An 18352-nucleotide genomic window follows, 5' to 3' on the forward strand; every position below is an offset into this window, starting at 1 on the left:
CCATGGTGCTAGCATTTTTCTAATTTTCTGGGTGGATATCTTACCTATGTTTCACACAGGTGCATCATGGATGGAAAATTTCCGCAAGCTATGGGAATAGCAATTGAGTGCCGAAGATTGGATAAACTTGAAGAAGCAATTATGAAGAGTGATAATGTTCAGGGAACTCTTTCCTACTGCATTAATATCTCCCATTCCTTTGTTAATCTTAGAGAATATCGTCGTGAGGTAAGGGGGCCTATCATTCTTATGCAACAAAGGCCTTTAACCAAGATTTTCTTTTTTTTTTTTTTTTTTACATTATGTAAATCATTACGAAGCATTGTTGTTGTAGTTATCTACAAATTTTGATCATATATTAACATGGCAGATGTTTTTCCAGAAGCAGGTTTCTTATAGTCAAAATGATCCTTTTTTTCTTCTTTCTATCTATTATATGATCTGATTAGTACTGCATATTCAAAAATTGTTTTCCATTTATCTAGATATGTTTCTTGATATGCATAACCGGATAATATGCATGATTTAATTCATTAAAGTGTAAGAAAGCAATTAGCCATACTGTTTCTGGTTATAGAAGAGATGTTAAACTATTAAATGCAAACCAACATTCAGGGTTTGACCGGCAGGAGGGCAGGTTGGGTCTTTCCAGTAAGACTAGAAGGTTGATTCAATTATTTTGGAATGTCTTAGACTATCAAAACTTTAAATTATATATTATGGTTATTCACTATTTCTCTTTATTATGTATTTTGGTAACCCAGGTTTGTCTTTAATGTGTTAAACCCAGGTTTCTCTTCTAACTTTCTATTATCTGGTAATGGATTGTAAATTTGCAACAAATGAAAATCTTTCAAATTTGGGAGAGTCAAGAGTTTTCTCCTTCAACTTTTGATGATTGGTGTTAGTCTTCTGAGCAACTTAAATACTTTCAAGCTTAAAGTATCAGTCCTGGATTGAGAGTTTTGAAGACCTTTAAAGACAAGGCTTAAACCTTTTAGTCAGTCAAGTCTTCTTCTTGAAACTGTCTCCTACTCATTTCCTGTCTATGGACCTTTTTGAAATGCAGTTTGTTAAACTCTTTCCACAAAATAATGCATGCATATTTTTTTACTAAGTAAAAATTCATTAAAATTTCATTGATATCAAAAAGGATAAGCAACTGTTACAAGCATCCCAAAGGGAGGCACGAGATGCAGCCTCACTCTTAAAGAAAAGAACAGCAAGAAATTCAAGTGTGCCCCAAAATAACTGATCCCTTATTACCCCTTGCTTAGCTAAAGAATCAGCCAAAGTATTAGCTTCCCTCCCCACCCATTGTATAGCCAGATTCATATGTTGTGTAGCCATTTGAATTTCTTCATTTCATCTCTATAGCACCATATCAGTGGATCCGGATTATTTAGCCAGCCCATCACCACCTTGAAGTTCCCTTCTATCACCGGGTTCTCCAAATTCATCTCTTTTGCTATCTGAACACCTTGTAAGACTGCGTACAGTTCAGTTTCCAACGAGTCTCCATTCCCCACTGGTCTTGAATAGAGTGCTACTAAATTCTTTTCCTCATCTCTTATGGTCCTTCCAATTCCAGAAGGACCTGGGTTGCCTTGACTACTACCATAAAATTTAGTTTCAGAAAACCTTCAAATGGAGGTACCCAAATCAACCTTGTTTTAACCTTATGCACTGAGCTTGAAGCCACTGAGTACCAGTTCCTCCAGGTATCTTCAAAGGAGTTCTGTCTAAACAAATCCAAAGTTAGTAGCCAAATATCTTCCATCAAAATAATGCATGCATATTTTCAACTTTGCTTAAGTAGAAATAGGGCTGCTAAGCATTGTATATGAGTTAATAACATTCTAATTCTCTTCTCTCCCATCTATTTTCTCTATTCCATTTCCTCAATCACAGCTTTGGGAGCTGCATCAGATAAAGAGTTCTAATGATGCTTTTGTAAACACCTCCATCTCTCTCAGGAAAATAAACATGATGCAGAAAGAAGTTCAGTGATGAGCTGCAAATGAAATCGGGGGAAAATCATTTGTAACCTGCAACATGTAATTATCCCACATTTTAATTTAAGAAAGAGGTGCACCAATGCAACAGAGATGCTTCACTTTAGGAGTATAATGTTGGATGGAGAGAACAGAGGATATATGTCTAAAAGACCAGAAAACTCTTATATTGAATGTTAAGGCAGGGAAATGTTGCAGGAATGAGAAGCAGAATTAAGTAGTTCAGGTCTCAAAAGTCTTTGCAAGGTTAGGAGGGGGTTTATTCGGGTTAAGTCCTATTAGCAAGGTGAAGAAAACTAAGAAAACTCTGAAGGAGAATAAAAAGGTGGTTGCTCAAATTGTTGGTAGAGACAAGTGATAGAGTTTTTCCATTAGAGTTCAAGGAGAGGATAGATGCTATAATGCTGGTAGTACTGGAATGGGGCATGGGTGGTTTGTTTTCGAGTAGTTGGGTTAAATTGTTTGGGGGAGTTTGTTGGGCTGAAGCAGGGAGGTGTAAGTGGGTGGGAATGGACTGTTCTTTTTTCCTTTCTCTTTTTATATTCATTATATTGGATGATCATTAGTCATGGTTTATATATATATTCTTCATAGGATAGATCGACCTAGTTCCTGTTCTTTTCCAGTGCACTTGCTTTATTACCTCCACCTTTATCCGGGCTTGGGACTGGCAGTGTAAGACAAGCTCACACTGGCGGAGTTATGTATGTATGTATGTATGTATATGTATATGTATATTTTTTTTTATTAGTAAAAGAAAATTTCACACTGTTAGGTGTTTAAGGTAACACCTAACAGCAGAAAACAAAACAAAATCCACTCATTTTAAAATCTCCATCTCACAACTTGGAAACCCCACCACCTCATATAAACTTTCTCCTAAATCTTCTCTCTTGAGCTGAGAACTCAGGCAATGTCAAAATCCAATCTGCAACAGATTTGCCTACAGCCGCCACTAGTTTGTCCAGCTTCCGTTCCTTGCCTTCAAATATTCTTCTATTCCTTTCTTTCCATATGTTCCAGCAGATGGCAAATGGAAGACAACTTCAAATTATTCTAGCCTTCTTTCCTCCACTGATTCTTGGCCATGAAGAAAAGGTTTCATCAGGTGTCCTTGACTGGTAATTCCTAACCCCAAAGAGTGCTGTGAAGAGATTCCACAAGAACCCTGAAATTTTACATGAAAGGAAGAGATGGCTGATTGATTCCTCATCTTCTTTATACATGACACACATGCTGGCCATGCTGAACCCCCATGTCTTCAAGTGATCCACTGTCAACACGCATCCATAGCCACCAGCCAAGCAAAAGCTTCCACTGTAGGGGATACTGGGTTACCCCACACCCCACCATTTGGTTCCTGCACAAAACTGAATAACAGGATTTAATAGTATACTTTCCATTTGAGCATTCTTTCCACCATACATCCCTAGATTTTTTTTTTTTAGAGAAAAGGCAAAGTAATTCATTAAAGAAGACTGAAAGAGTTACATACAGCCTTGCCCACTGAGGCACTGAGCAAGGCACTCACCATACATCCCTAGACTTAGCTGAGATCTTCACCCTTTTCTAACTTCTTCAACAGATTTAGACACTTCTATATAATATATATACTTTCTTAGTTGGAAGATTTGCATGTGCAGACCATGGGGAGAAATGGGCAAGCAGGACATGGGGATTGGAGGGTTCTGTATTGGTCAAAAGAATGAATGTAGGGCCATTCTTTTTCATTCTTTTTTTGGTAATAAATAATAAAGAAAACATTATTAAACAGAGAAAATATTACATCCAAAGTTGGTGATGAGGGATCACCCCAAAACAAAAAAGAGAAGTACAAGACTCTCATCTCCCAAGATCTAGATCTAAAACAATCCAAAAATTACAATTAAAATCTTCATTTGTGATTATCATTCTGGGAGAAGCAAGGCCCAATCCCTAAACCTCTTTCAACATAAGAAGACAACTTGATCCCTGTGTTTTGTCCGGAAATCATTGAAAATTCCTTTTTTCTTTTCCTTCCCAAATTTCCTGCAAATAGCAAAAGGGATGCAACTCCAAACTATCTTCACCTTTCTACTTCCCCTCAGCACAGCCATCTACCAAAAATTTCTTGAAGTTACCTTGGTCTCCAAAATCAAGGCTGAAAAGGCTGAAGTAATACCCCCAAACATACTTTGATAAACAACAATCAACAAACAAGTGCATTGCACTTTTCTCTTTTGCCAGGCAAAGGTATCATCTCCATGCCAATTGAATTTTTCTTCCTTTAATATGATCTTGAGTAAGAATGCCAACTGAATTCCTCTTCCTTTAATATGATCTTGAGTAAGAATTCTGTCTTAAGGTCAACAACCACACAAAAATTCCCACTCTAGGAGTATAGGATCCAGTTATTTAAAAGGGCAACTAGGTGCAAAGGCGAGGTGCATTTAGGGTAGGCACCTCACCCAGGTCCTAGGTGCAGCCCTTTCAAAAGGCACACGCCTGGTGCGCCTTGCGCCTCAGCCCAGGCATGTGCCTTTTGAAAATTTGATGCCTTTTTGCTTTTTTTTTTTTGTGTTTAGCGGCTGGGCCAGGGGCTCCACCCCCGGACCCCTGTGCCATGCCCCTCGAGGCAAGCCTAAACAAGTCCACATTAGGTTTTAAATTCTTAGTTCTCACATCAAAGCTTCGAGAACCCCCCTATTTGGTAATGTTCATTCATTCATCCTAATAAAATATCTTCTTAAGAAGCAGTTAAAACTATAAAATAAATATTTTTTGTGTGAGAACTAAGAATTCAAGACCTAACATGGACTTGTTTGGGCTTGCCTTGAGGGGCATGGCACAAAGGCGGCTCGTAGAATCAGGAATGTAATATGTTTTACATCACATTAGCTACTTGAAGTAATGCAATTGAGAATAAAAGAGATTGTTGGTTTTATATGCTTGAAAATGTTTTATATATTTGATTTTATTTTTAAATTCTCATTTGAATTTGCTTTACATGCTATATTTATGTATTTTAATTTTAGATAATAGGTTTTTTAAAACATTTATTTTAAAATTTAAGTTTATATTTTTATTAATATTATGTTTAATACTTCTTTATTTTTTTTTGCATTTTTTGAAATTTTTAGCTTTTTTTTTTTGCGCTTTGCTTAAAAAGGCACGCACCTTGCCTTGCGCCTTAGGTGCAAATTGACCCCTGCTCCTTTTTTGCACCTTGCGCTTTTAAAACACTGATAGGATCTCCCCCAAATCCTTATGACATCTGATTTCTCCACCCGGTTCCTTGCCAAAGCAATATAGAAAGAATTTACTGAAAAGACACAATTCCTGCTCTCTTTTGACCGCCCCACATCACTTCTTTCCACTTGGATTTCCATTGACTGAAGCTTTGTTAATAGGCCTGCACACTCCTCAATTTCCTAATAAAAAAAAAGGTGCCTGAACTTTGGGCACCAGACCTCTCTTCCTTGGATCACACTATAGTAATTGGCATTAAACATATTTCGCTTGTTGAGCCTATACCAAGGTTCAAACTTTTGAAACACCCTGATATGCTGTATCGGGATGTATCGGGATTTTGAACCTCATGCTTATACTTTTTTTTTTAGTTTTTTGCTTCAAAATTTTAGGGGGGGGGTGTAATAAGGTTATTTAACATGTAAAAATGTTTTTCAAAAACTCTTTTAAATAAGTGTGTTGGTGACCCACCGATATGATACATGTCAGATGATACAATCCAATACATAACACAAATTTGAACCTAAGTCACACAACCTACCAATACCCGACCAGTCGTTCTCCCCAAATCTAGTGTTCCCTTCCATCTTCCACCTTGAATGAAGCAAAGTTCAGAAAAGCCGATTGAATCTCATGATTCCCTTCCACACAAACTCCGTAGGAGGCTTTGACTTCCTTTAAATCCCACTCAAATTCATTCACCCCATACTTGCAAGCCACCACCTTCCTCCATTAAGAGTTTCTTTCCTCTCTAAACCTCCAGATCCACTTCCCCAGAAGAGCCTTGTTAAAAGGTCTTATTCTTCCTACCCCAAGCCCACCATCTTTCTTATTCCGACACACCCTATCCGATTTCACTAAATGGTGGAAAGTGTTAGAAATGGAGAAAAATCAGTACTGATTCCCTAAATGGAACTTACGTCATTGGAACCTGATGTCCAAAATGATTAGAAAGTTCCATGGGAGAAGTTTATGATTAATGCAGTAGGAATCCCTCTTCATCAATGGTGCTTCCAGACCATTGATATCTAAAACAAATCTGGAAAGTTCAGGAGAACAATAGATCACAAGAATAGATTATGGAAGTAAATCAATTTGGCAGGGATTCTTGATGTGGGCAAACAAGCAAGATATATGCAACCTTGAACCCAAGGATTGAATATAAGTCTGATACCCCCTTGACAGTTTGACCTATGCAACCATCCCCAGATTTTTGAACCTTATCTATGCATAGGTTTTCTTCTTTTATCCTTTTAAGTTGTCTTGTTCTATTTTATTAGACTTAATCAACTGCATGCCATCACAGAAAATAACCAACCCAAATCAATATAATTACATAAGGATATATAAAATACTATTTGAAATAGTTGTATATAAACACAAGCAAGTGAAATACTTTAAAGTAAGTTGGTGGCATATTAATCTTTAATCTACCTAGTTTATGCTTAATGTCAATATTGACCAACTAGTTAAGTATGCAGTTGTTATGATCCTTAACTGACTGGTTGATTAGTTGAGACTATATTGACACTGGCTGTGATGCGTTGATGATAATCTGATCAGGTGTATGTTAACCACTATATTATCTCATGAGAAGCTGATCTTCCTTTATCTTTTACTTTGTCCTGCTGAATGTGTATAAACAAGGATGATTACTTAAAGTTTGTTTATGTGCATCTCATCTATTGGAGTAGCTAGAGTATGGACTAATTTCTAGTTGTAGTAAGTACTTTGATGTATTGTTCTAGCTATAGCATATATAAAGCTTGAACTATATGTTTTATGTTCAGAGTTGCTATGGTCCTATGGTGACTGTTTTCTGTCTGCCTTTCTTGAGTGCATTTGATGTCCTCAAAACAAACTACAATGTTGATCAAGAATCCTTAAACCTTTAAGTGGATCTTTTGATGAATTTCAGCATCAGATATTTCTAATTCTTTAACAATTGTTTTATACAGGTTCTTCATCTACTTGTAAAGATATATCAAAAGTTGCCTTCTCCAGATTACTTGAGCATTTGCCAGTGCCTCATGTTCTTGGATGAACGTGAAGGTGTTGCAAGCATATTGGAGAAGCTTCTGCGATCTGGAAATAATGTACTCGCACTTTATTTCCTGGTGTTATTGCTTTAATTTTCGGTACTTGGCTATTAAAATGACAATGCACCAACATATGATTTGCAGGATGAAGCTTTGCTGGCCTTTCAGATTGCATTTGATCTTGTAGAGAATGAGCACCAAGCATTTCTCTTAAATGTGAGAGGTCGTCTCTCTGTTCCAAAATCTCGACCTTCAGAAGCAGTGCAACATGAATCCAGTGTAACAGATTCTGGTCAAAATGGAAATCCTGTTACTGGCAATGAAAATATTACCACCCCATCAGAGGATGTCCACATGGCAGATGAAACTCATGGTCCCAATGGGAATGCACATGAAATGGATCCAAATGAAGAGAGATATGCCAAGAGGCTAGCAAAAATCAAGGGTATTTTGTCTGGGGAGACATCAATACAGTTGTCGCTACAGTTCTTATACAGCCATAATAAGTGAGGCACCTGAACCCGTATTTCTTTTCCTGTAACCTTGATGTCTGAAGAATGATTTCTAGAAGATTCTCTTGAATGTTTTGAGAATATACCTAATACTTAGTCTGTTATGATTTTGAATATAGGTCAGATCTTTTGATACTGAAGACTATAAAGCAATCGGTCGAGATGAGAAATAGTGTTTGCCACAGTGCTACGATCTATGCTAATGCAATTATGCATGCTGGAACCACTGTGGACACGTTTCTCAGAGAGAATCTGGTAATTTGGATTTCTTTCTCTTCTCCACTTGATTAATCCTTTGCTATCTTGCTCCCCTAACCATGAAAGTTTACTGTCTCAAATTTTGTGGCTTGGCAGGACTGGCTGAGTAGAGCCACAAACTGGGCGAAATTTAGTGCTACTGCTGGGCTTGGTGTTATTCATAGAGGCCACCTGCAGCAAGGGAGATCACTTATGGCACCTTACTTGCCTCAGGGTGGGGTTGGTAGTGGTGGTGGCGGTGGCAGTCCATACTCAGAAGGTGGTGCTCTTTATGCTCTAGGTCTGATCCATGCCAACCATGGTGAGGGCATTAAACAATTCCTTCGTGATAGCCTGCGCAATACCAATGTGGAGGTGATAGTTTTGGAAACATTCATTATCCTTTCTTGGTCAGGTCTTGTAGATCACTATCATTCTTATATTAAATGTTTCCTGATGTGCAGGTGATCCAACATGGTGCATGCTTAGGTCTTGGTTTGGCAGCTCTAGGAACAGCAGATGAAGATATCTATGATGATGTCAAGACTGTTCTTTATAATGACAGTGCTGTGGCTGGTGAAGCTGCAGGCATAAGTATGGGTTTACTCATGGTTGGAACTGCAAGTGAGAAAGCAAGTGAGATGCTTACGTATGCACATGAGACGCAGCATGAGAAGATTATTAGGTGCTGTCTTGGGGTCTTCAGTTGAGACTTCCAGTGATTAATATTTTTGACTAGATTATCTTGATATTCAAATATTTTGCAGGGGGCTGGCACTGGGAATTGCTCTTACAGTGTATGGAAGGGAGGAAGAAGCAGACACACTGATTGAGCAAATGACTCGTGATCAAGATCCCATACTGCGTTATGGTGGAATGTATGCTTTGGCACTGGCTTATAGGGGAACAGCTAATAACAAGGCCATCCGCCAGCTACTGCATTTTGCTGTATCGGATGTTAGTGATGATGTAAGGAGGACTGCTGTTCTGGCCCTTGGTTTTGTTCTTTACTCTGAACCAGAACAGGTTGGTGTTCCATAACCCTTCACAGTTTATCTCTGTCCCTATTTTTTGATTGCCATTTGGAAAATTGATCTCTCTCTCTCTCTCTCTCTCCCCCTCTCTCTAATTAGCCTTCATAGTATCTGTACTCCGAGCTCGATTGGAAGCTTTTTATTCTTCTGAAATCTCAATTCTGGTTCAACTTATTCTTGGCATGCAAATAATGAACATTTTGATGAACTCATTTTATCTGGAATAATACTGTATTGACATTGTTTAATGGTATGAGTTACTATTATGAACTGGAGATCTTAATTCTTAAATATGACAACTGACCTTCATATGCCCTGTTTGGGCATTCATTTATTTGTCTCTGCTGTATTTTTTAGTCAAGGTTGCTATTAACTTCACATGGATTACATGTAGAACAACTTTACATGATAACCAGATCAACGGAATATCAACTTATTTTAGATTTCACCATGCTCTTGAATTTGCAGACTCCTCGAATTGTTTCACTGCTTTCTGAGTCTTACAATCCACACGTTCGATATGGTGCGGCATTGGCAGTAGGAATTTCCTGTGCGGGTACTGGTCTGAGTGAGGCCATATCTTTGCTAGAGCCGCTTACATCAGATGTTGTGGATTTTGTTCGTCAGGGGGCCCTCATCGCTATGGCTATGGTCATGGTCCAGATTAGTGAAGCTAGTGATTCTCGCGTAGGAACTTTCAGGTATGGTCATTAGTGATTCTTGTGTATAAGCAAATGCATAATTTTTCTGTAATTTGCATATGTTGTCCCTTTCATATTTGTCATCATTTCTTCTAGGCGCCAACTAGAGAAAATAATTCTGGATAAGCATGAAGACACAATGAGCAAGATGGGAGCGATCCTGGCTTCTGGAATTCTTGATGCTGGTGGAAGAAATGTAACCATCAGGCTGCTTTCTAAAACAAAGCATGATAAAATCACTGCTGTTGTTGGACTTGCTGTCTTTAGTCAGTTTTGGTATTGGTATCCCCTTATCTATTTCATCAGCCTTTCATTCTCCCCCACGGCATTTATTGGACTTAATTATGATCTGAAAGTTCCAAGGTTTGAGTTCTTGTCACATGCAAAACCTTCCCTGTTTGAGTATCCTCGACCAACTACTGTGCCCACCACAACTTCAGCAGTAAAACTTCCCACAGCAGTTCTGTCAACATCTGCAAAAGCCAAAGCTAGGGCTAAGAAAGAGGCAGATCAGAAGGCTAATGCTGAAAAGTTATCAGGGGAAGAATCTGCCCCAGTTAGTACGAATTTGGGAAAAGGAAAATCATCTAGTGAGAAGGATGGGGACTCTATGCAGGTAAATTAGTCACTCATTGCTGTTGCTTGGTTTTCCTATTATGCATCTGCCTCTAGTAATGAGGACTTAATAATGTCCATTGGCAACCAGACAATCTATATTGTTGGCAAATTGGAACATACCTGCACCCATATATAGGAGTTAAGGTCAGTACCTGATTTGAAGATAGCATTGGGCCAAGACCCATTCAAATTTTAACAAATGTTCAACCCAAGCATGCCCAAGTTGTACACCTACCCATATATGCACTTAATTTTTGGTCTTTGTATCTTGCACAAATGCTAAAAAGATCGAAAGATCTGATGTAATGATAACTGTCATAGATGGCCCAATTGAAATACATGGAGCAGCAGTGTGTTTAAAATAATTACTTCTTTTTATGATAGCCTCTATTGATGCTAAGACTGAAAAATACTGTTACGGTGACTCATGCTAGGCAAGTCCTAAAAAGACATACAACACTGCATTTGGTTTCTGAGGGAATTATGGGAAAATTCTCGAGGGATTTCATAAAATGCCTCAAGGACTTTCCCACAACTTTCTCAATTTCAATAATGTCTACAGAAACTGAACACAACTTTTACAGAATTCTGAAAATATACAGAAATAACTGTTGCTCAATTTCAATAATTTCTACAGTCCCCTTTTGAGCAATAGTGATTCTGCAGATGAACACCAAAAAGTCTTGTGGTTTTAGAATATGCAGAGACTTCCATCTGAAAGCCATGATCAGAGAGGAGGAAAGTCGCATGCAATGTGAAGTCCATGGTTGAATACTCAAATCAATTGCAAAGTTGACATTATGCTTTTTTATCCCAGGTTGATAGCACATCAGAAAAGAAAGCAGAGTCTGAGCCAGCTTTTGAAATTTTGACAAACCCAGCCAGAGTGGTTCCTGGTCAGGAGAAGTTCATCAGGTTCCTGGAGGAAAGCAGATATGTTCCTGTGAAGTTGGCCCCTTCAGGATTCGTTCTTTTAAAGGACCAAAGGCCAACTGAACCAGAGGTACTCTCTCTCACCGACACACCTTCATCTATGGCATCACCAGCTGCAGGAGGACCAGCGACAGGCCAGCAGGGGTCAGCATCAGCAATGGCTGTTGATGAGGAACCTCAACCTCCTCAACCTTTCGAGTACACAACATAATTGTGGTCTTGGTTCAAATACTTAATTTGGGGATTAAGGTCTTCCTGGTACTTGTCTGGACGAAGGAAGCTGCTTTTTGCGGAGAAGGGAAATGTACTATGTGCAGCTATGCCATTCTTCTTTTCCTTAATTGTCATAAAAGGTGAGAATGGCTCTTTTTAGACAGGAATCTCGTAAGCTTCTCATGTGAAGCCACTTGCTATCTTGTTTTCATTCTTAAGCTTATGCCAAAGTGAGAGGTTCGGGGGATCTGGGGTTTGTCTTTATTATGTTTCTGGGATGTTTGCATCCTTCCCTGCTGAACTTGGACATCAAGCTTTACATTTGACCAAAGGTCCATACTCCAAACTGCCTGAGACAACGAGTAGCAACATTTTCGTGTTGTATTTCATCCCCTTTTTAAACTAGAACGGTCAAAGAACTTAATTCTCTGTTTGCTTTCATCAATCTTGCAAAGGATCGCAATTTATTTTGATAGTCAAAAGTCCCTATTTATTTCTCCTTTCCTTGGTTTCTTTTATGGTCGCCTTTTTGAGCATTTGTAATGTCTAATAATGGTGTCTGGAGTGTTAATAGTCTTTCTATATGCACCACATTTCAGATTTGGACTTAGAGTTTTAGACTAAAATATGGTTGCAGAGCAATTTTATTTTCAGTTTATAATTTTTTGTCTGCAAGATACATGGTTTACTCTTTTCCCACATTACTGTTGCACCTTCCACTCGTCTTTAGTTTGGCGTGTCAAGACGCTTCATCACTGTAGATAGAGCATGAACAGCCCAGTTCCCACTATGAAGACTATAATGATTACTATTTGTCTGGAGAGTGATGCTAATTGTCAAGCTCTCACTTTCTTGCCATGTGGTTTATTCTTAAAGTCACTTAAACAAAATAAAAATAATATTAATTATTGTTATTGATAAAAATGTTTATATTAATACAACAACAAAGAATTTATTAATAAAAGGAATAAAATAAATTAAAAATTAATAAAAAATGATCAATTTTATACCAACTCAAGTTTCATTGAAAAATAAAAATTTGTATAGTTTAATTATTTTAAAATCAATTTAAATTCCATTTAAAAATAAAAATAAAAATTATAAAAACCTACTTGGATTTTCTGAGAATCCTATGAAACTCTCCAATGTTTTGACCTTAACAAAAACCTCCACTATTATTTTGGGAAAAGGTGCACATACCTTGCTTTGGTCAACATTCTAAATAAAAAATATTGATGTAATGCATTAATTTTTCTTCACTTCAACTTTTTTACCTTACTTTGTCCAAGAAGAGTAAGGAGAATTATTCTTTAAAAGTTGTCTGACAAAATAAATTAGTGAAGGATAAGGTTGGAATTTTAAATTATGTATGATAAGGGTATTTTGGTAACTTCAATGTCTTTATCACTGAAAAGCCAAGGAAAAAGGAGGTATTTGCATTTTTTTATCAAAATTATAGGAAACGCCTTTGTTAGGGTTATAGAATTGTTATAACAAGATGTTTTCTATAATTTTGCTTAAAAATAAAACAAAAATAACAACTAACTAATAAAAAGTAATAAAAAATTCTTTTTCAAAAAAACAATAAAAGTAAAAATTAATATACAAAAATAATAATACAAATTTATCTATAGAATAGGGAATTGACCACTCTCACTAAAGCACAACTTAGATTGTGATTGAACTTAGATGAACACCATTTAATTGGAAATGTGATTGGATAAACTCCGCCTTCAATTTTGCTTATAAATAAAACCCATGCATCACATGGGTCCTGATTAGTTCAACTTATTTTTACAGATGACCTAGCCATGGTGTACTTGGTAAAGTGCTTGTAAGTGATTTTGAAAATGTCATCATAACTGCAAGGTGCCAACCAACTGGTTGGTAAGTTCTCTGCTGATGGTAGTGGAAACTTGGAATCAGATCCCGCCTGCACCTGATTTGGGGGTTGGGATACCCCCAGTTGTGTAGCCCTTCAAAAGATATATAAAAAAATGTCATCATCAATCATACATCCTGACGTTGGCACAAGGCAGCTCATGGACTGATTAGATATGCTGATTGCCAAAATAAAACAGCGACTTTGTCTACTGTTTTTCTAGTCATTGTTGATAAATTGAGATGTAATGTGATCATTGCTTGTGTTGGAAGTAGGATCCGAATCAATACTGGTTTTTGTTTGGAACCGATGCTGCCACATAGGCGTTTTCTGAGAAAACAACACTGGTTTTGCTTAGTACCAAAGCTGGTAGCAATATTTTCAACATTGATCTACATTATCCAATGTCTAAGATGATGCCACATCATTGCACCGCTAGCAGCAACACATCGTTTTCTCAGAAAACATTGAATTTAGTGTTGTTGTAGACCACACTTTCCCGATTTCCCATACATGATTTGGAGCAATATTTTTTTTAGAAAAGCGGTGTTAAACAAGAGGGTATTGTTTGAAACACTGATTTCTTTGATGTGACACCATTTTCTCAGAAAACGACATCGATGGCAAACACCCACTCAATTGTATTTGGGAGTACAGTTGCTTATTGCTTTTCGAGGTGGGTCCGAGATGTACAGATTATAAGATACTTTCGGTGAAAACTTGCAGAGTCCAAATTCAAAGAATCTCAACAGCTTAGCTCTTCTTCTCAGGCCTCCCCCAAAGCGGCCTTTACAAGTTATTTACAATCACCTAAATTTATATTTACCGTTATTGATATAATCTTTTTACATTTAAACCTATAGAAAACCCTAGGGATACATTTCTTTCCATCTTGTGCTCTATAATCATTCTTTTGTCAAATTATAGGCCCTTATTACCAATTCTTACCGAAAAAAGCACTCATTACCACTTGGCCAATACGCCCTAATTGCACCCTACTTTGTACCCATCAACCTCTCACCGACTGATCTGACTAATCAGGTATATGGGTTCAAGTTGGGTACACGATTTGTAGAAATTTGAACTACATCAGGCCCGAGATTCTGGGCCAGGCCCATTCAGTTTTTAACAAAATTTCAACGCAAGCCCACCAAAGTTTCATCCCTAGATATCCAAAATATCATTTGTTGGTTACCTTTTCCTATGAAATCCGTCCATAATCCTGACTTATCTCTGTTCTCACATTTTTCTTAGGATTTCACTTTTCTGGTCTCTTCATCTTCCAATTCCTATCTCTCAACATACAGATATGTATACAAATATAAACTTTATCTTTAAACTTTTTAGTTTCAAATTAATCTTTTTTCTCCTTATTTCTTTTAAATAGAATGTCACTATCTGTTTTTGTTTTTCATGTTACCAGATTTATGATTTTACTTTCTTTCTTGTAAAGCTTCACTAAACCTTTTTCAATTTCTCAATTATACCTCAAGGTGTTTTGGTTTTCTTCCTCTATACATCTCCAGGCATCATTCCTACTAGTATATTAAGGAAAACTTCCAAATGAGAGTTTTTCTTTTATAATCATGGCTAATCTTCCACTCAAATAAAGAGGTAAAAATTTTAGGGTAAATAATAAACCGCCATCCTATACTTTGGGGTAGTGACATTTTGTCACAAAGGAAAGTTCAGAGGTGCTAAGATCATCCTGAACTTTCAGTTATATAGTTTTTTTTTTTTTTTATAGAAATACCCTCCAACAGCTATAAACAACTATATAGGGGTGTATTTATGTATTTTGGTTTTGGGGGGAGAGAGAAAGAGTGACAGAAATGCCCCCCAACAGTTATATAACAGCTAGTTTGTGGGGATATTTTGGGTAAAGTGATAAATAACTTTACAATGACCAAAATACCCTTTCCAACAACTAAAAAATGCTTAGTTTTTCAAGGTATTTTGGGCAATTGAATTATTTTCAATTCCTATAAATAGTCCTATCCTCCACCATTCTCATCACACCAATTCAATAATTCTCTTAATCTCTTCTCTAATTCTTATACTCTCCCAAGTCTCAATCTTTCAATCTCTCGTACATTTTCTGATTCTCCAATTCTCAACTTTATTGAAGTTTCAACACGAAGAAGGCTTGCTTAACAACTCAAGTATCTCAGCTCTCAAGTTAGCAATTTGAAAGACTTGGACTCTTGGAGTTGAAAGGCTTCAACCGTTGAAGTCAAGTTGGGATTCCGAACTGGCAAATGGGGTAAGTGTAATTAAATTAATTTTTATTTTTTTAGAATTAAAAAAAAATGGCCAACTCCTCCCGAAACTAATTCCCTAACATATTCAATGTTGATGATATTCAGTTGCAGCATGGTAGTATTAGCACCAATATGGATGCTATTGATATTGATGGAACTTCCATCCCTAGTACTAATACTAGGGAAAAGAAAAAGAAGGCCACTAAGTTGATTAGCCTGGTTTGAAAAATATTTAAAATAGAGGAGGTTTAGGGGAAGGGAAAAAGGGTTGTTTGCAAAAAATGTAGGAAAAACTTTAACTATTGTAGGAAGAGTGGTACTAGCCATTTGAGTAGACATTTGCTCATCCATGAGAAAGAAGAAGAAGAAGAATGGAGAGAAACAACACAAACACAAATTGGACGGGGGGGGGGGGGGTTGGTACTTTTAAATATTCTCAAAAAAAAAAAAGAGGCAAGAATTAACAAAATACATTGTACATGCTGAACAACCATTTTTGTTAGCTGAAGATACTGAACTTGAAAAATGGTTACATAATTTTAGAAATCCACAATTTAAAAAAGTTTATAGTAATACTATTAGATTAGATGCTTTAAAAATTTTCTATTCATATAAACAAAATTTAATTTATATGTTATCAAATCTTAATTCTAAAGTTGCAATTACTTCTGATATTTGGACTTTTAAATTTAACATAATTTATATTTGTGCTATCAATCATTTTATTGATGAAAATTATCTTTTAAATAAAATAATTTTAAGTTTTACTAGGCTTGAATTGCCACATATTGGCCCAGCTATTGCTGTAAGTATTTTAAATACCCGACATGCTTATGGAATTAACAATAAATTATTTTTTATTAGTTTTGGTAATGCTAGTAATAATGATTCAACAATAAATATTTTAAAAACTTAATTAAAACCATGTTTAAATGGTAAATTATTTCATATAAGATGTGCATGTCACATCTTAAATTTATGTATTCAGGATGCTTTAAATATTATTTCTACTCATATTTCTAAAACGAGAAATTGTATTATATATATTAAAAGTTCTGGAGCAAGAAAACAAGAATTGAAATATTTATGTCAAAATTATGGTTTAAAATATAAACATTGTATATTAAATGTTAAAATATAAATATTATTTTTGAGGAAGATTGTATAAGAGATTTTTTAAAACATTTTTATGATGCAACTAATGAATTATTGGATATTTATTATCTGACTAGTTGTAATTGAACTTATCAATTAATGATGATTAGTGATTGTTTTGAAAAATATAAAAAGAATCTACAATTTAAAAGTATTATTGAAATAATGGAAAATAAATTTAAAAAATATTGGGATAACATTTCTCCTCTTTTTTTGCTTAGCTACAATATTAGATTCTACGATTAGGAAAGATAGTTTAGATATTTTACTTGAAACATATTGTGAAAGTATGAATATTGAAATTAGAAATAAAGAAGAAGTTAATAGTTTATTATTTGAAATATATAGTTTATATGAATTTGAAGTAATGGGGAATAATAAAAATTCTTTGTTAGATTTATTATTTTTTCAAATAGTTCCTAAAGGAAAGTTAAATATTTTAGTTTTACTTAGCAAAGAAATAAAAAAATAAAAAATGTAAAAAAAAACAATATGACCCGGTTCGGTCCACGCCCAAGGCCCGCCTTGTGGCCTAGCTTGGCATGGCCTGCAGCCCGCCCGACCCAAGCCAATGGCATGGCACAGGCCCGCACGGGCTTGGGCCATGGGCCGTGCTGGGCCGATCCCCCAAATTATCCCTTGGGAGGGTGGCACAGCCTAGGACGTCCCGCGGGCTATCGCAACTTGACTCGTACTTTGCACAGGCTACAGGCGAGCCAACCTGGCACGACCCGTTTTACATCTCTATGGTTAAGTGAGATGCTTTCCTACATACTCCATCTACTTCTGCAATATAGAGGGATGGTCTGGTCAATGTAGACCATATATATTAGATAGAGGAGACCCCCTAGATTAGCCGTTTGTTCCCCACATTCCACTGTAGTCCCATATTCAACCTTGAGTTTTGCCCAAAGGAGTGTTTTCCGTTTCCAAAACTGAAACCAAAAACATGTTTTCATTTGGTTATTTAATATCATGTTTAATAAATTATAGATTTCTATGTGTTTTTTTTGTTATAAAAATCATTATTTTGATGGTTCCAAGACATGTGTTATACTTTTAAAACAAAACCAACTTGTTGTCACCTTTCAAAATAAAAATAGAGTTCAAGATGTTTTTGTTTTCTTGCTGATGTGGTAATTTCAAAATAAAAACATTCCTGTTATAAAACATCCCTTATAGGAATCATGTTTCACCATTCTATTTTGTTCAATACCATATCCATTATCACTTTGACTTCATAAAAAAATTTAATAGTTTCAAACATTTCATAGAGTTTTCAATGATTTTAGACAAAAATTTTGGTCGGAATCAAGAAAATAAGTTATGTAGCATATATCAATAATTATTTTAAAGGATTTTTTAAATAAAAGATAACAAAGATAAAAATCTAAGCTATAAAGAGTATTGATATAGAAAAATTTAAGCTACATAGATAAATATTGTAATAAAATTAGTAGGATAGCAAAGATCTACCTCAATGAAATACTAAAATTTTTATGCAATTTCATGTGTTTTTGACTG

General features: G+C 36.0%; 1 protein-coding gene across 2 annotated transcripts in view; it reads left to right on the plus strand.

Moving 5' to 3' along the window:
- The window catches only part of LOC148865261 (26S proteasome non-ATPase regulatory subunit 1 homolog A-like), a 46236-nt gene extending 34224 nt beyond the window's left edge, over positions 1 to 12012 (plus strand). For both annotated transcript variants that reach the window (XM_088977810.1, XM_088977811.1), the window contains exons 6-15: positions 60 to 228; positions 7202 to 7339; positions 7427 to 7788; positions 7914 to 8049; positions 8149 to 8406; positions 8496 to 8716; positions 8799 to 9057; positions 9534 to 9766; positions 9863 to 10382; positions 11202 to 12012. In XM_088977810.1, coding sequence (XP_088833936.1) covers positions 60 to 228; positions 7202 to 7339; positions 7427 to 7788; positions 7914 to 8049; positions 8149 to 8406; positions 8496 to 8716; positions 8799 to 9057; positions 9534 to 9766; positions 9863 to 10382; positions 11202 to 11528 — 2623 coding nt within the window. In that variant the 3' untranslated portion in view covers positions 11529 to 12012. The remainder of the gene's footprint in view (positions 1 to 59; positions 229 to 7201; positions 7340 to 7426; positions 7789 to 7913; positions 8050 to 8148; positions 8407 to 8495; positions 8717 to 8798; positions 9058 to 9533; positions 9767 to 9862; positions 10383 to 11201) is intronic.
- Positions 12013 to 18352: the final 6340 nt, after the last annotated feature.

Source organism: Nelumbo lutea, chromosome 3 (assembly GCF_056320005.1).
Source record: "Nelumbo lutea isolate HS-2025 chromosome 3, American lotus-T2T, whole genome shotgun sequence".
NCBI lineage: Eukaryota > Viridiplantae > Streptophyta > Magnoliopsida > Proteales > Nelumbonaceae > Nelumbo > Nelumbo lutea.